This window comes from Danio rerio, chromosome 17, assembly GCF_052040795.2.
Source record: "Danio rerio strain M-AB ecotype USA chromosome 17, GRCz13ab, whole genome shotgun sequence".
Lineage (NCBI taxonomy): Eukaryota > Metazoa > Chordata > Actinopteri > Cypriniformes > Danionidae > Danio > Danio rerio.
In genome coordinates, this window is record NC_141037.1 from 30,710,444 (window position 1) to 30,735,529 (window position 25,086).

The 25,086-nt window shown below is 36.1% G+C and overlaps 1 protein-coding gene across 2 annotated transcripts; it reads left to right on the top strand.

Moving 5' to 3' along the window:
- Positions 1 to 1,147: 1,147 nt before the first annotated feature.
- On the top strand, positions 1,148 to 25,085 carry kctd3 (potassium channel tetramerization domain containing 3). Of its 2 annotated transcripts, none has more exons than XR_015513472.1 (18): positions 1,148 to 1,518; positions 3,584 to 3,637; positions 3,824 to 3,869; positions 5,219 to 5,292; positions 5,388 to 5,446; positions 5,566 to 5,646; positions 5,740 to 5,895; positions 10,567 to 10,657; positions 10,750 to 10,940; positions 12,425 to 12,540; positions 14,722 to 14,809; positions 16,193 to 16,309; positions 16,394 to 16,564; positions 17,707 to 17,862; positions 17,997 to 18,718; positions 18,764 to 19,158; positions 19,235 to 19,373; positions 20,769 to 21,632. XR_015513472.1 is itself a non-coding variant. In XM_087290678.1 (18 exons), exons 1-18 carry the CDS (start codon positions 1,448 to 1,450, stop codon positions 21,325 to 21,327), a joined length of 2,466 nt encoding a protein of 821 aa, XP_087146804.1. In that variant the 5' UTR covers positions 1,148 to 1,447; the 3' UTR covers positions 21,328 to 25,085. The 2 variants fall into 2 exon arrangements, 1 of the variants encoding a protein (XP_087146804.1); XM_087290678.1 differs by having other exon boundaries at positions 17,997 to 18,093; positions 18,959 to 19,158; positions 20,769 to 25,085.
- The last annotated feature ends 1 nt before the right edge of the window (position 25,086 follows it).

The following is a 25,086-nucleotide window of genomic DNA, read 5'->3' on the forward strand; positions in this document are numbered from 1 at the left end:
ACTATATTGTTGGGGGTTCAGTGCTCAAGGGTCTCACCTCAATGTCTTTAATGGAAAATGATTGCTGCGGACTATTTATTCCTGCCACTTGTAAACTTTAGGTAACAAGATAAATGCTTAACCATTATATGCCATATTATTGATACAGCGACTTATGAACAGCCTTTGTGGTGATGGGACATTACTTTTTCTGCACAAACTATGACGGTGTGATTTTATTGATAGTCAATGTTCTTGACAGACCAGCAGACCAGATCGGTCTCGTATTGAAAATGTATGAAAAGGAAAATGAGGACTGTTAAGCAGCTCAAGACTGGTATCACGTCAGATTGGCAAAACATTTTGCTTGTAAAATTTGTATTTTCATTTCCCAAATAAATAAACAATGTAACTACTAGGGAAGTTGATGTGATGTGCATGATAATTAGATAGTTCACCAAAAATTACTTCCCCTGAAGTGGTTTCAAACCTTGTGAGTTTTTTTTGTTTAACACAACAGAAGATATTCTGAACGTGTTATAAACATGTAACCACTGACTTCTATGATATTTGTTTTTCTTACTTTGGAAGGCGATAGAGGTTTTCATCTTTCTTCAATATATCTTATTTTGTGTTCATCAGAAGAAATAAGTAAAGATTTGAAACTGCTTGAGGGTGAGTAAATCATGACAGAATTTTCATTTTTGGGTGAACTATCCCATTAAACATGCCTCTGTCCCAACTTAGAGTATTGCAGGTTTAGAAAATACATTATTTGGCCAGGAAAAATATATGAAATCTTTCTTTAAACTTTTTTTTTTATTCAATAAAATTTAGGTTAAACAAGTCGTCACATATTGTTGGTGTTGTTCATGTTTTGTAAAGCAGCTTGAGCATTGACTGAAGTAACCACATTAGCTGTAAGTAAATGGACCAATCACGACAGCCTACTCATAAGAGGTCGACCCGCTTTCTGTAGGATAAATCAAGCGTTTTAACATGTATGTATTTTACGACAAATACTGAGTGTCCCTTTAAGACTGTAGTGTAGAAACGAGAGAAGCTCTTCAGCTTTCTACTCAGGACACACTCCCAAAACACTGGGCGGGGCTTGCGTCCTGTGTCAGAATGACGCTCTACGATTGGCTGACGCTCCGATGAGTCCACTGTGTTCCAGCATCGCTCTATGGCGCCCACAACACAGAACAGAGCGATCCCGAGTCCGTCAGGCTACAGAAAGGGGCCTTTGACAGTCGAAGGCCGTGTTTTGAGTAGTTTATTAAAGCTCTGAATATGGAGAACACTGTGTACGAGCAGCCCCATCTTACTCGTTTCTCTCGGGACGCGTAGTTTATGGGTTCGCAGGGTCGCGAGGAAGAATAGGGAGAATCCCGAGGACTCCAGCTGGATCCATGAACAATCTAGATCGCTTGTTTTACTCCTCGCTGACCGTAAGGATTTAGACAGGATGGCTGGGACTGGGAACAGCTCAACATCTGGAATGGGTGACATCATCCAGCTGAATGTTGGGGGAACGAGGTACGCTGACGTCATGACCTTTTCTTTCTTTCTTTTTTTTTTGTTTTACATAAATCGGAGTCCAAACTGTTGCAATTTGGTTTAAAGACTACTTCACTACGTGAGGTAATCGTCAGCACTGTGTAGCTGTGTGTGTCCAACAGCCATAAACTCTAAAGCAAATGATTAGAGCTCAAGACTGCACGTCTTAAACAGGACTGTTATGTTGCATAACGGGATCAAGACTATTCTGCTTATTTCATCCAGTTTCTACAGGGTTTCAGAAAAACAAAACAAAATACCATATCAGAATGTGAAACATATTAGTTTGGAATATAAAAAACAAATGAAGAAATCCCTAAAAAGAGATTTTTAAACGGGGGTCCGTGGACCCTCAGAGGCCCATAGAGGTAAAGTTGGTTTTATTTTTGAATATTCAGACATTCTGCATAATAATATAATTTCATAAAATTACTCTTTGCAAATTCTAAATAGGGAAATCATATTAGCAGCCAATGACTATCAAAGTACAACATTGTTCACAGTCAATTATATAGTGGTAATGTTGTTTTGAAGTCATACTTACATGCTAATTCAGACTGAATATTCAAAGTAGCATGGTAAACAATATAGAGACCCCTAAATGAACACGTGTGCGAATATAAAACCAACATTACCTGTATAAAGAGCCCACATGACAGTGCCTAGGGGTCTGTGGAAATGTTTGGAAACAAAAAATGTAAATGACAAATATTTAAATAAATGCTTCAGTTGATAAAGTATAAAAACAATTTAATAAAATAACAGTATACAACAAAAAGGGATTGACAATAGCTAATAATGGTATTATAGCTAATATAATTATAAAAAGCACAACATTATTAAATAAGATCTTTAGATTAATAAATGACGGGCAGCACGGTGGCGCAGTGGGTAGCAAAATCGCCTCATAGCAAGAAGGTCGCTGGTTCGAGTTGGCGTTTCTGTGTGGAGTTTACATGTTTTCCCTGTGTTTGCGTGGGATTCTTCCGGGTGCTCCGGTTTCCCCCACAAGTCCAAAGACATGTAGTATAGGTGAATTGGGTAAGCTAAAATTGTCTGTAGTGTATGTGTTTGAATAAGTGTGTATGGATGTTTCCCAGTGATGGGTTGCAGCCGGATGGGCATCCGCTGTGTAAAACATATGCTGGATAAGTTGGCAGTTTACTCCGCTGTGGGAACCCTAAATTAATAAGGGACTAAGCCGAAAAGAAAATGCATGAATGAATAAATAAATGAAATAAAATAAATAATAAAAAACACAAAAAAATATGAATGAAATAAAATGAGTAAAATAAAAAAAGTTGAAAGTTATCTAATACACACACTACAGTAATAAGTAAAAACATAACAATGTAATATGAGCTAAAAATATAACAATATTTTATAACAATATTTTAAACAAATTAATTATGTTAATGTGGCGCAGTAGGTAGTGCTGTCGCCTCACAGCAAGAAGGTTGCTGGTTCGAACCTCGGCTCAGTTGGCGTTTCTGTGTGGAGTTTGCATGTTCTCCCTGCCTTCGCATGGGTTTCCTCCGGGTGCTCCAGTTTCCCCCACAGTCTAAAGACATGCGGTACAGGTGAATTGGGTAGGCTAAATTGTCCGTAGGAGTGTGTGTGTGTATGTGTGTGTGTGGATGTTTCCCAGAGATGAGTTGGGGCTGGAAGGGGATCCGCTGCGTAAGCTGGATAAGTTGGTGGTTCATTCCGCTGTGGTGACCCCAGATTATTAAAGAGATTAAGCCGACAAGAGAATGAATGAATAGTATGTTAATATTTCACTGTATATATTAAATATTTATAAAGAAATCTATATAAACGCTTTTTGCATTTTAGCATGCGGTCCCTAAATTAAGGACCTTAAAAAATAATTTGGGTCATATTTGAATAATAATAATAATAATTATTATAAATACAATGTTACAATGGCAATGTGTTTTAGATAGACTTGGACTGTAAACAGCCTTTTAGCTCACAGAATGAAAGAGAAATCAGTGGTGAATTGTTTGGAAGTGTATCATAAATCTTATCTACATGCTTTCAGATTTAGCACATCAAGGCAGACTCTGACATGGATTCCTGACTCTTTCTTCTCAAGGTGAGATAAGATGTTTGAAGCATCACCCACATTGCTGTTGCTTGATTGTTTGCTCAATGTCAGTATTTTTTCTTTGGACGTTGTGGAAGTTTCAAGCTCTATCCATTCTTTTTGAATAATGAAAGTGATGTAGGCGTTTTATTATGGTCATTACCTAGCTTTTTTCCAAATGTGTTTTCTGTCCAGTTTACTTAGTGGGAGAATATCAACGCTACGGGATGAAACTGGAGCTGTGAGTAGATTTGTATCTTGCACTGTTTTACCTATGAAGTATACCTAATGTTAGTTTTTGTAATTCATGCTTTAGTGAATCTAATTTATATAGATTTTTAAATTACTGTACATCTAATTTATTAATACAATGTATTTAAGTTTTCAGTGTTTTAAGGGATATTTAGTGTATTCTGACCTACAGTATCCGATTAGCTACTTCTGGGGTTACTGTAAGTCAAACAATGCATCAAATTTGACTTTCCTTTTAGGTTATTTGTAGAAACAAACAACTATTTTACGAGAAAAAAGTCTTGTGAACAGTTACGTTGTCTATCGGTGCTCTAGAGCTGCCAGTTTCAGACTGTTGAATGACTTTTTTCCTCACAGACTGATTGCCGCAATTATTTATTCACAGTGGTATGAACAATTACAGAGGTGGTCAAATGTATATTTATATTATGAATTAGATTTTTTTTATTAATATTTTATTTATTAACATTATTATTTAAAATACAAAGCAGAGCAAATAATTTTTTAGTATTAAAGAGCTGACCTCGTTATATATGTTGTTTTGATGTCCTTCAGGGGGATCAGGCGTTAATTATGGGGGCGTTAATTATATTTGCACCCTGCTTGTAAATATAAATAAAATAAAGCAAAATAATACAATACTCGATAAACACTACAGTAAAGAGATAGTTCACCAAAAAAAAGATTAATCATTTATTTAATGTCAAGTGGTTTTAAAGCTTCATGAGTTCTAGTAGCCATTGGCATCTATAGTAGGATAAAAAACACAATGGAAGGTAATGTTCACCAGATTCTAACATTCTTCAAAATATCTTCTCTTGTGTTCATAAGAAATAATAATAAAAATAAGAAAGAAAATTAGAAAAACATCACAAAAAGTATTAGCAGCTATGTATTATTGGTCAGTAAGATGGAATAAGTTTTAGCGTAGTTTAGTTTAAAAGTTTATTAATCCCCCTGGGGCAATTCATTCTGACATGGTGGTCCTTCACATATAACAAAAATGACACACTTAACACAATATAAACATCAACACTTAACATCAAGTGCACAAACAAAAAAACTGGGAAAAAATCTATAAAAATAATATTTGATAAAAATTATAATAAGTAATAACAATAAATAATAATCCACTATGTAACCAAGTTCCTTCCGATTCCTTCCGATTTGTAAAACAATTTATTGTCCTTAGACGTCACCCAAGGGGCATCCACTTAACATAATTAAAACTTTTAAGGCATCTGGAAGTCTCTTTTACAGAAAATAACTATCTAAAAATATTACGATTTAAAAACTGCTTTCTGTCTGAATACAGATGTTTTATTCTTTCTCTCTAAGATCTTCATTGACAGAGACCCAACAGCATTTGCACCCATTTTAAACTTCCTTCGAACTAAAGAATTGGACCTGAGGTAAGAAATGACACTTGTTTTTGCTATCCCTTACATATTCCAAAAACATTTGCACAATGGTTTTATGTGCTTAATATTCCTGTTTTCCCTAATAGAGGGGTTAACATAAGCATCCTGCGACATGAAGCTGAGTTCTATGGTATTACACCTTTAGGTATGAATATGTTTATCATGCAATAATCTGTCAGTAAAACCAAATGTAACTAAATAAGGCGGCGCATTAAATTATTTAGTGCATCTTACCTTGTGATCCTATTGTCCCTAATATGGTAGTGCGACGCTTACTGCTTTGTGAAGAACTGGAGAGGTCCTCTTGTGGAAGTGTGTTGTTTCATGGCTACCTCCCTCCACCAGGTGAGAGTAGAAGAAAGAGAAAAATGGTTATTATTTCTACTTCCTTGCTATGTATATCTTTCATGAGGATGTGTGTATTATTTTTGTGCTCAGCTCTGCCGGCGCGAAGCAGTGCTGTTGGACAGGCTTCAGCTGTTATCGGTCCAGAGGAGCGCTCGGGTCCTGCTGGTGCAGAGGGGGGTTACCCTCGTTCCTGTCCTCAGTCTTCTCTGCCTGGACCCTCAGGGGCAGATGGACCACACAGACTGGGTGAGTATTCTGTGGTTGCTCTGAAATTGTTTTATGCTGATATGTCGGCACATAATCTTTCTAATCTAATCTATGCATTCTTAGCCAAAGTTTGTTATGCTTACCATGGAAGCATATCTAATAAAAAAAGTAAAAACAGTTATATTATGAAAAACTATTACATTGTAAAAACAATTAAAATATATCTATTTTTTGCTGCTCACATTTTATTATTTTATTAATAAACAAGTTATACTTTGTAACAATTGCGTTTCTTAAAGGTACAGTATGTAAGTTTGACACCCAGTGGTTGAACTAGGTATTGCATTCATGGATCAAAACAAATGCAAGCGCAGGTTGCCAGATTGAGGACGGACAGGAAAATAGGCTGATTTACATTGTGTTCTATATAAAAGCAACAGCATGCAATAGAGGGAATATTTTCTTTTTCATATTAAAAGTACTTTCTGTTCTAACCAACACCTCAAATTGATATTAGAAACAGCTTCTATTTCCTGCAGCTGAACAACAGAAAACTGACAATGATCACTTCAGGTACACCTCATGTGCTTTATTCAGTGTTAAATGCTAACAATGTGAGTTTAAATGCCATTTTACATGACATTTATTGCCATACTACTGAGTTCACCTCAGATCTTGAAAATAAAGTAAATCTTTAGAACTGTGACTCAAAACCCACACATAGGGATTCAGCATGTACATTTAATAATGTTAAAGAGGTTTAATTTAAGAGCATTAATTAGATTCTCACCCAATGTTATGTTCGTAATATTTATATAATTTGCTAATTAATTTTCTCATGTGGAACTCTAAATCTGCATCTCATTTCGGCGTCTGCTACTGTTACGGATACATGCTTTGAGAGCCTTTGAATGAATTAATGAAATATAATAGGCAAAACTGGCATTGGGCGGGTTAAATAACCAAAACAAAGAAAGACATTTTCAAAGCAGAATAACTTACTTCAGCATTGTTTTTCAGATTAACAAGAATGTTTACCTAGCATCTTTCTTAAATATCTGCAAACATATTATGGTGTTTTTATGCTTTAGAAGAGTCAAAAACTTACATACAGCACTTTGAATATTTTTTTGTGGAAATATTTAAAAGTTTATTTAAAAAAGAAATGAAGATTTATTTAGAAAAAAATTATTTATTAATGAGAAGTGACAGTACACATTTATGTAGTTAAAAATGATTTATAATTTAGAAAGATGTTTATTTTTAAAAATATCGACAAATAAAATCTAAAAAAACGCTATAAATTATTAACAGCTTTATGTTATTATATATGAAAAACGTATACATAAAGTCAAGCCCAAAATTATTCATACCCCTGGCAAATCCGGACTTAAAATTTTAAATGTAAATAAAAACTGAAAAATATATATTTTTTTTCATGATGATGCCTTTTGTACATCGTCTTATTATTTTTTAGGAGAAGCCTGTCTCATTTCCGGTAAAAAACAAAAAGATTTGGTGGTTTAATAAAAGTAACTTTGTCAGAATTTATCATTTTAAAACTATATAAAAACATAACAACTAGTTTTGAGGTTCCACAATTATCACAATTTACACCTATTTGGGGTAACGCTAACTGTACACCTAGGACTTATGATGCTGGCTTTAAAATATGGGCTTTAAAAGGTTTGAGTAAGGTGAGCGATTTATTTAATAATGAAACTATGCTCAGTTTTCAAGAGTTAAGACAAAAGTCTGATTTACCTAAAATGCATTTAAAAAAAATATCTTCATAAAAGAAAATTTATTAATAAAACACAGCATCATTCTCCCGTTCTGCTAGATATATCGCTTTTAGAATAAAGTACTTTAAACCATTTTGATGGGCGAGTGGAAAATTCTTTATTTTACAGACTAATCTCCACTAATTGCAAAGAAAATACAGACAATAAACGGTTGGCAAAGTGTCAAGATCTGAGACAGAGTATCACAGAAGATGAATGGCAGAGTATCTGTCTAAAGGAACAAACCCAGACAGTTAATACACGATTCAAACTTCTGCAATATAAATGGAATATGAGACTTTATATTACTCCAGAATTACTTCACAAATTTAATCCAAACATTCCTGATCAATGCGTAAAAAGCAATAAAGAGATAAGAACTTTATATCATTGTTTATGGAAGTGTCCTTTCATTAAACAATTTCAGGAGAAAATTCTAAACTTTTTATCTGTAGCATTAAAACTGGATATTACCAAATGCCCAAAACTGTGTATTCTAAATATTTTTCCTTCTACAAGCACTTTTACTAGTTCAGATAAAAAACTGTTAACTTTCTGTTTATTACAGGCAAAATAGCTCAATTTTAGAAAAATACAGAAAGCCCACATTTTGGACAATGGTTGCAGGAATTGTCTTATTGTTTGGCTTTAGAAAAATTAACTTGTATAGTCAAGAAAAAACCTGAAAGGTTTTTCAAAATTTGGAATCTCTTACTGGGTGTCCTGAAGGAAGCTGATATAAATCTTTTCTCTGTATAACTTGTATTACCTGCTATTGATATACCGTTGTTGTTTTAGGATGTACCTTTATACTGTATGTGAAAGTACATGCATTTACTAATATGTTTATATAATTGTATTATTACTATTAATGTATTTTTATTTATTTTTTATATTCTTTTACTTTTTATTTATTATCATGTATGTTAATATCATGCATTATTATTTTGTATGTTTGAACCTGATTTTATTTGTACATGTTAAAAGCTACTAAAATCAATAAAACAGTGTTAAAAAATGACAACTATATTTTATTGGTCAAAAAAGATGGAATACATTTTTTTCAAGATTCTTTTAAAAAAAATAACTTGAATATGGTGAAAAAAATTTACAATTTAAAAAATAGCTTTCAATTTGAAAACAGCTTAAAATGCAATTTATTCGTTTGATTGCAATGCTGAATTTCTACTGTACTGATTTGCTGCTTAAGAAATATTTGCTACTATCACAGAGTATATACAGGAATCAGAGAGTGAAATTTAAAACCTTTTAAGACCTTTTTAAGACTCTTTCCATACATTTTAAGACCTTATAACCACTTTTCAACCAAAATCACTAGCGAGATTTTAACACAGTATATTTACTTAACATTAATGTAAGAAACTAATCCAAAACTAAAACATTATTCATACTGAATACAAATCTATTAAATTTAGTTAATTCAGCAGGTTGGCGCCTACACAGCTGCAGAAATAATGGTGTTGCCTCGGCAGTAAACAAAGCAGCATGTCGAATCTAGCTGGATTTTATTGATTTCATAAACTAGATAGCATCATGATATTTGCAGATTTAATTCAGGCAAACTTTAGAATACCACCATACATTGGATAATCAAAAAAAAAAAATAAAAAAAAAATAAAAAAATTAAATAAAATTGAATACCTTGCAAAATAGCATTCAAGACTTTTTAATACTTTTTAAGGGCCTTCAATTTCTCTACATTGATTTATCAACCTAATACTTTGTATTAGACCCTGCGAACACCCTGTATCAATATTTTAAAATGTTAGTAGTTTTCTGGTAAATATTATTCATTATACATTTATTACACATTATTATTATACATATTATTTTACATATTATTATACATTTATTATGTCTTTAAAATGTATTACAATATTCAAAACATTTTAAGTAGAAAAACGTATTGTGGACATCAAGCATCATTATTAAGACCCTACGCAATATTAAAATCAAGTTTTGTTGTAATTTAAAAAGCTGTATTGTATGTAGCAGGGAGAGAGCAGCAGAGCTGGGCTGTCTATAGCTCTCTCAGTGCAGACTGGACTATGAACAGAGCGAGGGGTGACATGAAGACAAAGTGTTCCCCTTATAAGCTGTAGTGCAGTGGGCAGAGTGAGGTCATTTTAAAAGGCTTTTATGTCCTTGTGCCCGGCGAAGTCATGTGAGAAGAATGATGAAAGAGAGAGGGAGAAAACAAGTAGATGGAGAGGCCTGCTATTTAACCAGTTTATTGCATTCTTGTGCATTTACAACAATATCAATCACATTATACTAAATATTAAGTAGAGTCGACTTGGATAATGTTTTGGATAATAATTAGGTGAAAATTGATGAGTAATAAAACTAGATAATAAAAAAAGATAAAAACGAACTCGTTTTTGCCACTGAATAAAAAAATAAAAAGGTAATTGTGTTTCTGCTATTTTATTTTATAATTTCTTCTATTTTTTTTTTGTCAAAAGGTTTAGCAATATATATTGTGTGTAAGCAAGTTGATATCTCCACCAACACCAATTAGATTAAAAAGTCAAAAATGTGAGAATTATATTATATAATTTATTATATTTTAAAAGTGATATAAATCATCTTTTCATTTTGTCCTTTATTATTTTCATTCATTTTTAACTGCTAGCTGTTGCATATGATCGGTGCTTATAATAAAATAATCATTATTATTTTATAAAAAAATGTTTTTTATTAACAATATTAATATAATAAAATTAATTATAAAATTGTACTAAATAAGTAATGTTAGTAATTCACTTTTATACTATATAAAGGTATATAATACAGAAATGTATTCTAATTACTACAGCATTCATTGCATTGTAATTACTCTGTTACTGAGTTAGGGTGTTGTTAAAACGCACTGTGTTATTCTGTGTGTTTAATGCTATAACAGGATCGCCAGTGGACCCTAGGAAGGTGCTGATTGTCGCTGGACATCATAACTGGATTGTAGCTGCTTATGCACATTTTGTCATTTGCTACAGGTAAAGCTACATGTCACGTGATTTTGATAATATAACAATAATTTTGGTGATAATAAAAATAATAAAACAATAATATTGGTTGTTTACTGTAGGATAAAGGAATCCTCAGGCTGGCAGCAGGTGTTTTCCAGCCCTTACCTGGAATGGGCCATTGAGCGTGTGGCTCTCAATGCTAAAGTTGTTGGCGGACCACATGGCGATAAAGACAAGATGGTGGCGGCATCATCAGAGAACAGAATAATATTGTGGAGCATCCAGGATGGAGGGAATGGAAGTGAAATAGGTGAGTGGACAGCAATGTTACAGTGCTGGAATTCTACAATATATATACTCGATACCATTTTCGATACTATAGGGAAATATTGCCAAAGCATTCATCAAAATTACAATATATATATATATATATATATATATATATATATATATATATATATATATATATATATATATATATATATATATATAAATATTTGACATTTAAAGGCTTAACTAGGTTAATTAGGTTAACTAGGCAGGTTAGGGTAATTAGGCAAGTTATTATATAACGATGGTTTGTTCTGTAGACTATCAAAAATAAATTTAGCTTAAAGGGGCGAATAATTTTGTCCTTAAAATGGTGTTTAAAAGATGAATACCTGCTTTTATTCTAGCCTGAATAACACAAATATGACTTTCTCCACAAGAAAAAATATTATCAGACATACTGTGAAAATGTCTTTGCTCTGTTAAACATAATTTGGGAAATATTTAAAAAAAGTGGGGGGAAAAAATTCTGACTTCAACTGTATGTATATGTATATGTATATGTATATATATATATATATATATATATATATATATATATATATATATATATATATATATATATATAATATATATAGATATGTCTTAATTTCTTCATGTGCAAATTATAAAGTGTTTTTTACTCTTACTCCAGTCATGCCAGTGGTTCAGATTTTCCCTCGTCCTGCCACAATGTTTCCTGGCCCATCCAGAAAAAAATATTAATAAAAGAATAGAGTGCCTGTAGAAAATCATTACACCACTTTGAAATAGTGACTTTATTTGTCAAACAGCCTGAAATCAAATCATGCTCTTTCAACTTTCCTAGCCTTTGAAATTGTTTTGTAGCCTCTTTTCCTAATCTGTGCCTTTCTACAACTTTATCCCGAAGATAAAGAGATTTTCCCAGGATATGATGATTTTCTATAGGCACTATAAATAAACTCATATAAATTATTTGTTTTGTTTTGAAGCTGTTCCAATTTCAGTATTGGAGAAGTAACAACAACAAGTAAAAAGCAATTAGTTACTTTCTATTAGTTTAAAGTGAGTAAACCAGTTGCCTTGAAAGCAACAAGTTGATTTGACTTAAATGCCTCATATCGCCAAGCTTTCACTTTCGCCATTTTGCTTTTTGCTAAGCCATGACTGTGTTTGTTATTCTTTCTCCTTCTGTCTTCTTGCTTTCTGATTGGATACTATTTTGTTATAATCTCTGGCTCAAATGCATGTTTGTGCTTGGGGTTCCCACACACACATGAACAGTCAACACAGATATACCACATTACTTAACATTCTTAACGTAGGTCTAACGGTACTTTTGTATTTTGTTGCTGAGTAATGCTAATGACATCAAGTTGCTGCTGTCACTAAGAATAATCTGTTTACTATTGAAAAATCATTTTGACAACACTAGTGGACAGAACAGAAATGAAATCCCCAATTACCATTTGTTTAAGTCAATGTTTCTCTGTCTTTATGAAGGAGTGTTCAGTCTTGGTGTACCTGTTGATTCTCTATTTTTCATCGGGAGTCAGCTAGTTGCCACCAGTCACACGGGGAAGGTAGGAGTTTGGAACGCCGTCACACAGCACTGGCAGGTAAACAATTCAGATTTAAAGTATATCTATTACTTGTTAAAGCTGTTACTGGGTCTAAACTCTCTTATCAAAAATGAACAACAAATGTACAGTGTGCTGTAATACTGTTTCAATCACAGGTCTCAAACTGCATTCCAGGAGGGCCGCAGCTCTGCACAGTTTTGCTACAACCCTAATCAAACACAGCTGATCCAACTAATCAAGGTGTTCAAGACTACTTGAGACTGTTAAGCAGGTGTGAACTATACTAAATTATGCAGAGCTGCGGCCCTCCAGAAATTGAGTTTGAGACCATAGGTTTAAGGGATCATGATCATAATGTTTAAATCCTAGTTTAATCTCAGATGATCTTTGATTGTGTGATTGATCTTTTGAAAGTTGTTAAAATATTTAGGCGGCATTTACACTGCACTGTTCAAGTGACTCAATTCCGATTTTTTCTCCCATGTGGCACAGATCGGATATGGCCCATGTACGTGTAAGCAGGAACAAATCACATGGATTCTGATTTACTCAAATCAGTTTCAGGCCTTGTTCATATGTGGAAATTTATCCGATATGAATCTGATCTGTGTTCTCGTGTCTGCAGTGTTAGCAGGTTGATTGGATTTTCACCAATGCAAGTCGCGCGTCCTTAAAAACTGTAGCGAATGACGTCAAGTCTGACAATTTAATTTCAGAACAGACTTCAGCAGAGTCCCAAACCTTAAATCTCTGACACGAGAACTTAAACAGCTTTTATATTGTCATAAAGCACAGGTATTTAAGCATGTTAACAAGAGCGAGAGAGCGCAGTGTCCGCCACGTAACCAATTTAAACTAATATAAAACTAGTGCATAGCTACTGTCACCGACTCGGTCCCAGTCATTGCCCTCGCTGCCCAGCAGAGGTCATCATCACCTGACTTTTAACATTACGTCATTCCCACTGACTGATTGGCACATACACCTGCAGCGCATTTCTTAATCACTCACCTCACACATATAAGCAGCACACACACGCTGCTTCAGTGCGAAGTCTTGTTCTGCCCCGGCTAACACTACTGAGCGTTTCTGATCCTTGCCTGCTTTCCCGCTGACAACCCCGGACTGTATCTCGACCTTGTATTGCCTGCCGCCTGCCCTGAACTCTAGCCTGTACATCAACTTTGATCCTCGCCGCCTGCCTTTGACCCATGCCTGAATACTCACCTTGTGTTTGCCTGCCACCAGCCCTTCGACTAACTACAACTGTGTGTGATGTGAGTTCGCACACGCTTAACATCTGTGTGCTTATTGTTATTAAACTCTGTTTAATAAATATACTGCAAATGGATCCCTCTGTGTCAGACCCTTCGTTACAGCTACATCATGTGCATAAATCACGCCATGGACATCAAGATACCTAAAGGTTTAAAAAAGCCTATATGTCAAAAGAAGATTGACAAATGAGAACCTTTCTGTCCTAAATCATAGTAAAACAGCTTGTAAAAAGCTGTGAACAGATTACATACAGGAATAGAGAAAAGAGCACTCTTTAATTATCAGCTGTTAGTCAGCGCCTGCTCTTTTTTTTTTTTGTCCTGATCATTTCACCTTTGCCTTGTGCAGTGTAAATGCAGACGATCAGATATGAGTCACTTTTAAAAGATGATGTAAGCAGGCCATCAAAAATATCGGATACAGTCACAAAATTGGAATTGACCATCAAGATCTGCAGTGCAAATGCAGCCTAAAGCGGGTCGCACACCAGAAGCGCCGCTCAGCGGCGCGCCGCGCAGCGCCACGCAGCACCATGTATTTTAGAATTCTAAACATAGGTTTCTATCAGGATACACACACCGGATCATTGTGTGAGCCCGGCGATGGCTCAGGACGCAGTTCATTTTTCAGCCGCGCCACAGAGCGCCATCTGATTAGTTTCATGTTAAATATCATTCGAATGTGCGCGTCTGGTGTGTCATACTTTAAACTGTCATGTACGCGCCGTGTCGCGGCGCCGAGTGGCGCTTCTGGTGTGCGACCTGCTTAATTACTTGTGATGTGATGCAACAAAAAAGGGATTATAAAGAACTATTGAGATTCTTAATTCAGGCGAGCAGAGGCTTGGACCCAGAAACAGAATTCCATACATCATCACAAATGAACAGATTATCACGTTCACATTTGATTGTGTTGTTTACAATGTATTTCTTTGTACAGGTACAGGATGTGGTGCCCATCACAAGCTGTGACACTGCTGGCTCTTTCCTCTTGCTGGGCTGTAACAATGGCTCCATTTACTATATTGGTAAGCTGCTTAACTTCTCCTAGATTGCAGTGAATATATTTGTATATGACGCATATATTTAATGGCCATCAAATATCATGGCCTTCATCTGCAACCCAGTACTGGGAAACATCCATACACACTCACCTCACCCATAGCGCATGTCTTTGGACTGTGGGGGAAACTGGAGCACCCGGAGGAAACACACGCGACACGCGGAGAACATGTAAACTCCACACAGAAATGTCAACTGATCAAGCCAGGACTCAAACCAGTGACCTTCTTGCTATGAGGTGACAGTGCTAACCACTGAGCCACCATGTCGCCTTTCTTGAGATCCATCTGTTACACAATACATTTATAACTATATCTATGACTATATAATAATAATAATAATTCCCTACATTTATATAGCGCTTTTCTGGGCCAGTGTGCAGCATCTACCTGGATGACGTGACAGCAGCCATTTTGCGCCAGACCGCACACCACACACCACACACCACACACCAGCTGATTGGTGGAGAAGAGACAGAGTGATGAAGCCAATTATGATATGGGGAGGGTTAGGAGGACATGATGGACAGAGACCAGTGGGCAGATTTGGCCAGGATGCTGGGGTGAAACCTCTATTCTTTTTTCAAAGACATTCTGGGATTTTTAATGACCACAGAGAGTCAGGACCTCAGTTTTACGTCTCATCCGAAAGACGGCGCTCACTGAGCAGTATAGCGTCCCCATCACTATACTGGGGCATTAGGACCCACACAGACCGCAGGTTGGGCGCCCCCAATGGCCTCACTAACACCACTTCCGGCAGCAACCTAGCTTTCCCATGTGGTCTCCCATCCAGGTACTGACTGGGCGCAGTCCTGCTTAGCTTCAGTGGGTGACCAAGTGAGAGTTGCAGAGAGTTAGCTGCCAGCAATATCTATATGTTTATCTATATATATATAACTATATAGTAAAGAAGAAAATTCTTTTCTCAGGCCATTCACCTCATGAAAAATTAAATACTCATATTCTGCAATAAACATGAGCAATACTTTCTCATACGGACTTGTACACAGCACCTTATAACAATATATAATGCAATACTTTCTCATATGCATACACAGCACCTTATAACTTGTATATTTATAACAAAGGTGTACATACACTTGTTTTATCTAGAGCTCTTCTGTCTAATAATTGCATCTCTGTCTTAAGTTTGTCGTCTTTTCTCATATTTATTTTTACAAAATTTAAAAAATTCCCCGAGTGTGTAAAGCACACTTGGCAATAAATCAGATTCTGATATTTCTCCATATCATTATTGTAAAAAAACATTCCATAAAACTGTAAACGACTAATAATTCCTGTTTTAAATATCATCATTTTAAACATCTATTTTTTCTCCACTTTTAGACATGCAGAAGTTTCCGCTGAGAATGAAGGACAATGATTTGCTGGTGACAGAGCTATATCACGACCCTTCAAATGATGCCATCACGGCCCTCAGTGTCTACCTGACTCCTAAAACCAGTGCGTCCAGTGATAGTTAATTACACTAACTGTATGATCACTGTAGTGGTGAGTCTGTCCAGTCACTGATCTCTGTGTTTGCAGGTGTGAGTGGGAACTGGATTGAGATCGCGTACGGGACGAGTTCAGGGGCCGTGCGTGTCATTGTACAGCATCCAGAAACGGTTGGGTCAGGTCCACAGCTCTTCCAGACCTTCACTGTTCACCGTAGTCCCGTCACTAAGATCATGCTCTCTGAAAAGCATTTGGTTTCAGGTAATCCTGACAATATAATTATAGAAAGTGTTATACATACTTGAATTTCCTCTTGGCTAGACTACTTTAACTGTATGAGTATTGGTCTTCCCCAGTCAACACTTTCTCGGTTAGAGATCGTTTAGAATGCTGCTGCTAGATTTTTTAAGAGCTCCTATTATACATTAAAAAGGGTTGTCATTGTCTAATAATATGAATTTATTTTTACCTGTCACAACAACTCCCATATGAACCGTTCAGCGACTCATTTGTTCCTAAACCCCTCCTTAGCGCGAAGCTAATCTGCTCTGATTGGACCGATGACAGCCTATTGCGATTGGTCTTCAGCATTCAGTGAGAGACAGAGTGAAATGCCCAGCATGGCTTATCAACTATATTGAAGTAGTCAGAGTGCATAATGTGTGTGTAAGCATACCTGCCAACACTCCTGTTTTTCCCGGGAGCCTCCCGTATTTCAGACCCATTCCAGCCACCCACCCATTTTGTTATTTATCTTGGAAAACTCTCGTAATTTCAACCATGATTCACTGATCCATGCACTGATAAAGTTTCTGTCGAGCTCTGACAAGTTCCTTACATCAATAACCTTTTTTGATTTTTGAAGTGTGTAGATTCCAGAAGCACTCAAACTGCATAAGGCTGGGCTATAGTGCTGAGGTATTTTTGCAAAAAAAAAAAAAAAAAGAGATTACTGCCCTAAAATATATTATTTTTAAATGTCTGGGTAAAAAAATAAAACATTTTCCCCTTTGTACACAATATATTTTATTTTGGGAAAAGTTTAAAATATGTTGGAGCAGTAAACATGTCAGGCTAAATAATTCAAATGAATCATTGACTTCTCCCTTGTCTTTGTCTCATTGCAATGGCTTCCTATAAAATTTAGAGTTAATTTTAAGATCCTTCTTTTTACATACAATGCTGTTTGTATTTTACATACAAATCTATACATACAGGTCTATATTTGTGATCTTATTAGGCAATATACAGCATGTAGGGTGCTAGGATTCTCCAAAATCTTGTCCAAGTATAGCATGGTACAGCAACAAGAAAAATTCCTTCAATGTTTTCCTGAAAAAAAAAAGAAGTTTTTAAAATTTCACTGACCTCCACTGGGTAATATCGGTCTTGTTTTGTTGAAGTGTGTGCTGACAATAACCATGTACGCACATGGACGGTGACGCGGTTCAGAGGCATGATCTCCACTCAGCCAGGATCGACTCCGCTGGCCTCATTTAAGATCATCTCGTTGGAGGAAACAGAAAGCCACAACAGCTATTCCTCTGGAAATGACATCGGTGAGGGAGTAATTTTCTTTCTTAGGAGGAACTAACAATTAGGTAGAACCACCTGCTATTATTCTTCATTATTCTGTAAACTGCACTGCTGTTGTGAGCAAACCAGTGAAATATAACTTCATGTCTGCATTCAGGCCCATTTGGAGAAAGAGATGACCAACAGGTGTTCATTCAGAAAGTCATTCCCATCACCAACAAACTCTTTGTTCGTCTGTCCTCTACAGGAAGGAGGTACATGACCTGTCACATTGATTGAATAATCATTTGATTGTCGTTAATAACTATTTGAGATAACCATTCAGTTATTTAAATTATTTGAGATAACCAAGATATTTGTGCAGTGTAATGTATTTTTTCAAAAATGTAAGGACATTAAGGCATGCACAAGTTATTGGCATTTATCACTTACATGTTCTTCAAATGACAGTACACTTCAAAATGCTTCATTTTTACAATTAAAAGACTGGTTTACCCAGAAATAAAAAAAAATGTTATTAATGACTCACCCTTATATTGTTCCAATCCCCTGAGACCTACATACATCATTGGAGAAAGACCAGAAAAGGAACCTAAAACATTGTCAAAGTGACTTTGGTGGTTTAACTGTAATCAGTTGAAGCTGCAGCACATTTGTGTGGCAAAAAAAGAAGAAAATATAACTTTGTGTGCCAATATCATCTCTAGATCGCTGGACTAGTATGGGTGTTTACTATAGGCCATACACCTAATCTGGTGTAAAATACATAGCCTAAAGACACATTTTTTAATTATTATAATTTGCTGAAGTCTATAAAACTACTGAAGTCACATGGAATGTTTTCAAAGTGTTTTTGTTTCTTTTTCTACACTCAGAAACGTTCCTGTATATGGAGAATGAGAAATTTAATCTAAAATATCTAAGTTTTTGTTGTGAAAATGATTAAAGGTCATGATAACACAACTTTCATTTTATTAACAGAATCATAATTTTTGGGTGAACTAATCTTTTAACGTCATTGCAGTCCATTTTTCCAAGTTCCACACGTAGTTAATGACCTATTTTATTAGGGAGAGACATTTTTAGAAAGATATCTATCTTTTTGTTCTTGTAATTCAGAATCTGTGAGGTGCAGTCAGTAGATGGGACCACTATCACATGTTTCACAGTGCGAGAGTGTGAGGGTTCGAGCCGCATGGGCTCCAGACCACGACGTTACCTTTTCACCGGCCATGCCAACGGGAGCATCCAGATGTGGGACCTCACCACTGCCATGGACACGGCCAACAAGAGTGATGACAAAGCCAAGCGGGAGCCAGGTTTGATTATTACTATGCAGAAAATTAGGAAAAGCAGTTTAGTTTCTCAGGCTAAAATAATGTTACCTGTTTGCAGAGATGGGAGGTCCAACAGAGGAGGAGTTGCTGAAGCTGCTTGACCAATGTGATTTGAGCACGTCTCGCTGTGCCACGCCCAACATCAGCCCCGCCCCGTCGGTACTGCAGCACAGCCGACTACGAGAGTCCTGCTCCAGGTACTGGAGACTCAAATATTATGAAGAAACTGCAATGTTCAATGACTAATGTTTTGACATTAGACTAGAGTGCTGCAGGAATAACATATTTTACTGGAAGATAGCATCACCCTTTTTCCTGCAAAAATAATCAATATGATTTTATCACTGGCTTTAGCATTTCATTATGATAAACTTCAAAAATACATTCAAAACAAATTCAAAACAACATTTAATCTTTTTTAAGTATATAGAAGTATTCTAATGAATAGTATTTAAATAGGCCTTAAAAATTGTAGTAATACAAAAAATTCAAACTAACATATAATAATTTGAATTTCATTTTTTGGTTTTACTACAGTTTATAAAGCCTTTTACCAGGACAAGGCACCTCTGAAATCTGATGCGGCACCCCTCCCCCACTGCTCGTCACTTTAATCCGTGACAATATCACCCCCCCCCCCGATTCACTTGGTAACATGCCGAATCCTTTACTCGATCTGTTCCGGGAGCTCGCTATTTACAAAGCACTGCCTATTACAATACTTTTAATTATAATGATCGTGATCAAATTGTATAAGAGCCAGAAAACCATATGTGGTTTACTACTTCAATTGTACATTTACACATTTACTACTTCACTCATAAAACATGCTGTTTTTGCTTCTTAACTGTAAAAGCACACTAAAAACAAACAAACAATATCATGAACAACAATCTTTTTTCAGTCTGTGCTTTTAGATGACTTAGCACACACTGGACAACTTTTATCATTTTAAAGACTTGTTTTGTGTCATTAATAAGAACTGTTGGTGTAAAAAAGAGCTGCAAATGTAGCAGTTTTTACTGAAAGAATATTATAATTAGAGTAAATGATTCCTCCTGTGTTTTATAAGTCCCCATGAACTCAAAAATAACCATATGATTTTGTTAGCTCACCTTCTAGTTGTGTGGTGAACAATTCATCTGTGCATGCCATTAGGAAAAAAAAAAGTTTGTCCTTGTAATCTTTAATTGAAATCTGTAAATGCACTTCCTGTTTCTTTCAGTTAAATTGTCAGATTACGCATATCTTAGTAAATGGGCGTAGCTAACATATTTAATCATGCAGCTGTTGCAAAACTGTCAGTTTTGACAACAAACAGAAATGGGGAGCGGGAGGTGTCTGTTAGGTTGTAACACACCTCAAACACTTTCCCTGATCTTTCGGAATGAAATGCCTACTTTACTACATCCCTTCAGCTCACTGTGGAAAAAAACAAGCCACGGCCACTGTTATCTCTTTTAATATTCCGTTTCTCTAGAAACTGTCACAATATATATATATAAAAATGCAGTCACAGCTTCCGGTTTATGAGGACTTTAATGAATCAAGAGACTTATTGCAATACAAAATGTTTTCTGCCATTTTTCCAGTCTCCAGCTTCAGGCTCAGGAGCCCATCCCTGAGACAGCCACCTATGGAGCCCTGAGGCCATACCGTGAGAGCCCTCTGCTGGCCCGCGCTCGACGCACAGAGAGCTTTCACAGCTACCGAGACTTCCACAGCTTGAACCTGACCAAAGCCTTGCTGGAGAACCACAGCCAGTGCGCATCCACCGAGGATGAGATCCGGCAGTCTGTGGGGGAAAACATCACTGAGGACACAGACAAACGAAACTCAACTATTGATCTCAGTACATCAAGAGCATCCGAAACACACACTGCAGTTACACGTAAACCCCCCGACAGTCCTGGAGACCAGAGGCGCAGAGCTCATCTGATGGAGGAAGGAGCTGCGGACTGCAGGAGAAGAGGGACGTTTGAGGCTAATTTTCTAAGCAGGAAAAAGGCTCCTCCAGTTCCAGAGCTCAGTCCTCCACCTGCGGGAGTTGATGGAGGCGGCAGTGACTCGTCCAGCACCGCTTCACCCTCGCCAACTAAACTGTCCACTTCCCCACGCCACCGAAAGCCTCCCGATTCTGCATGTGAGTGATGGTTTACAGTGATTCGTCATACATAAAGATCACACCAAATACCATAATCTCTGACAGGGAGAAGAAGGTAGATGAAGGGAGGATTTCAGAAGAGAAGGATTTGAGGATGTAGTTGTGAAGATCTGACAGCTGGCAGCTAAAAAAAAACTCACTGTGGACAGATTTAAAGGGAAAACGCACACTCACAGTACAAATCCACCACACTTTTTCATGCCTCTTTAGCTTTTGTCAGTCTTCAAATGTTGGCTTCATTTTTCTTTTCACTTTTCCAAGCTTGAAAAATCGAATAAAAAAAAAAACTAAATCGAATTTGCCTAAACTTGACATCCCCTGGAGCAAAAAAAACAGTAGATGCAATCTGTTTATTTCAGTCATTTAGAATTTAGAACTGCTTAATTTTATAGTTAAAAGTACACCTTAAAATGAAAATGTAATCAGTTTAAACAAGTTTTTAGTCATTTTAATGTCAATAAACACCTAAAGGAATGTCTTTCACGGATCAAGACAGGGAAAGTTTATCAGAATGTCTGACCCGCTTGCTTCTATCAAATGAAAGTGGACAGAGACTGGGGCTTCTCAAACTCTAAAAAGACTAAATAAAGCACTATTTATATAGTATTATAATCACTGATTACAGACGCAAATGCTAAATCGCCCCATTCACACAGGGCATCAGTGTTAACGCTTCCCATTCACTTTGAATAAGTGATGTCAAACGTTGCTAAACTGAATTGTGGATCCGTCTGCGCTGCTTCAGTGGCGTTGCTCACTGCAGAAGTTGGGAATTTCTTAACTTTTTAAGAGCCAACTGAAGCGTCAGCTAATCAGATCACCTTATGCAAATACCCCAGCTCAGACAGTAGCTGACTGTGGACTAACTTCATTGGCTGACACTGCTATGATGATCGCGTCAGCCTCAACTTCAGACACGTCCTCCATCAAGTGTTGATGCTGAAACCCTGTGTGAATTAGGCGCAAGACAGAACTAATCTATGGAATAATGAAGCTTTCAATAGGAAATGATCTTTTTTGAAATTTGAGCGAAATGCTAATGGTCCAATCAGATTCAATTATTTATGCTAAGCTAAGCTAAAAGTGCTTCAGATAGACAGAGATTGGTTGAATAGATTTACCATTTTTGGAACTTTTTATCTCTAGGGAACTTAAAAAACTAGGAACTTAGCAAAAATTAGCCAGGGGTCTCAAACTGCTGGCCCGCAGGTCATTTGCGGCACCCCTCCTCCAGCCGGCCCGCAACTGGCGTCAAAAATACAACGAGATTCGGCCGCTCTTTTTGAATCACGATCATTGTTGTGCAGTCTCCCACCTACTGCACATTTACAGTACTGTACTGTATGTTCGGGTTACTTTCGGTTTCTCTCAGTGTGGGGTCAAGAGTAACACGCATGCAGATTCTTTCTGGGTGTAAATATGATAATTTTGCTAATAGATTTTCCTTGTATGCATATTAAGATTTTGTTATAATATACACACACACACACACACACACACATTTATATTACTTATTTATATATTTTTTCCTCTGTTGTACTTTTACTAAAAAGAACGATATAGAGAAGAACAATCGCCAGTGAAGTCAATAAAGCTCTGCTTTCTGCTGTCTTAAGCTATCTGTTTAACTTTTGGTTAAGCAACAATTTATTGAGACAGAATAATAATAATTATTATTATTATGCTTATTATTTTTAAATTGAAGTATTTGCATAGAAATTTTAACTACACCTTCAATAACAAGTAACAAAACAAGGAGCTGTGAATGTCTGAGTGCATCAATTACATCAGCTTTCCACTTTTTTCTTGTGCTTGAATGTTGAAGCGGCCCTCCTAAAAATTGTCAGTCACTGATATGGCCCCCCGCCAGTTTGAGTTTAAGACCCCTGTCTAGACACTCTGCTCTCCTTTTTGTACCATGGAAGACAACCTGATGAAAAGCATGCAGTAATACTGTAACATCGGTGAACTGTTGCTTCAAATAAACGATTTGCTATTGTCTTATAACATTAGTGTAGTTGTAAGATTACCATACTGATGCTTAGCAGGACCTTCAAAACACTGTGATGCACTTTATATGTCTGTCTTTACACTCATTCCTTTGTAATGAAGAAGCCAAACCAAACCGTGAACTTCTACAAGAGTCATAAGCCTTTGACATATTTCATTTCTAACACTGAGCCTTGCAGACTGTTCATTGTCAGTGAACTTTCAGCATGCATCTGTTTTTAACATTTATTCAGTGCCTTTTGCTAAACGTGGATAGATACTGCTTAGAAATTAAAACAGATTTGTTTTTGCCATTCTAACTTTAGGGTTTGCTGGATTATTATCACATTATGCAACTGATTTAAGTGAAACAATTCAAAATTAACTTGCAGAATAAGACACCATTTAGGCAAGCAGCGGCAGATTTAGGCATGGGCAATATGGCGGATCACCCAGGGGCGGCATCTTGCTAGTGGCAGCATGGAGATCCCCCAAACCCTCCACCCCCCCGGTCTTCACTTTTGTCCGTGAAGTACTCAATAAACCCCTTCCCCACAACACACCTCCAACACCCATGCCGCAGCTTTCAATGGTATTGTAGACGAGGACAGGAAAGGAAAGGAACGAAATGGAAAGTAAAGGAAAAGAATGTTTTAAAGATAGCTGTCAGTTTTACTGGTAGAGGACTAATAAACTTACTATGTATTTAAAGTGCTAAAATGAATCAAGATGTTGTCAATAATGTCATAAAGTATACTTTATCATTTTCATATTAAGAATACATGGTAAAGGATTATTTATATTTGACATGAAGTTTATTTTGCATTGTCATATGATGAGCATGGTCACTTTTTCCACAGCCATTACACTTTGTGCCCAGTTTTGTTTACCTAAGAAATGTAAAGTACATATCTAATTGTCAATGATACATATCTAATGTAGTAGGGTAATATTGTAGTTAACTGTTGCTAAGTGAGATTATCATTTTAATTGTGACTTAATGAAAGCCTTTACCCAAATACTTACACTTTATATGAAGGAAACAATGAGATTTGATTAATGCTATGCAATCAGTGATAGTTCTGACAGTAGGCCTGAAATGAATGAATGAGTAGTGGAAAATTCAAAGGACAACAGCATGAAGTTAATAAAAATAACAACAGCAGCATAAAATTAATAAAATAAATGCCACTGCATGTTTCAGGTGACATTTCCCACCACGACAATGCTCATAAATCTGTCTAAATGTCTTTTTAAAAATGTGCTTTGTTGCTGGTTTGCTCCTGTGTGTGGTGATCTTTTTATTACTACAAAATGGTGTCAAACTGGATATGCTTACATGTGTTTTCATCACATTTATTTTGCACTAATGATTTGATTTTTGCCTTTCTCCCAACTCAACATAGCAAGCTAAATGAAACTTTTATATTTTGTTAATAATGTATTTCATTTATTTGCTCTCTGAGATGTTTTAGTGTTGGGTAATATTACATTGACAAGAGTATGACACTTTATGCTTGCTTTCAGAATTATCGTCACAATCTGATGTGTTTTTAAACCTGTTTCTGTATTGGGTAAGAGATTATTTTGTGTGTTTTATCTAACAACACTGCTCAGATCATTATGTGGCTTCAAGAGGAAAGTACAGACTTTGCTTGATAAAATAAAATATAAATAAGTGAAAATGGTACATGCACTACAGATCGGTACTTGGCTTCTGTATGTCTCCATTTGATTAATAAATAACTAAAATTCAG

Coding starts and splice junctions, on each gene's coding strand:
- kctd3 (XM_087290678.1), top strand. CDS start 1,448: ATGGCTGGGACTGGGAACAGCTCAACATCTGGAATGGGTGACATCATC. Junction 14,810..16,192: donor TGGCTCCATTTACTATATTG/GTAAGCTGCTTA, acceptor CTCCACTTTTAG/ACATGCAGAAGTTTCCGCTG. Junction 16,565..17,706: donor TGAAAAGCATTTGGTTTCAG/GTAATCCTGACA, acceptor GTTTTGTTGAAG/TGTGTGCTGACAATAACCAT.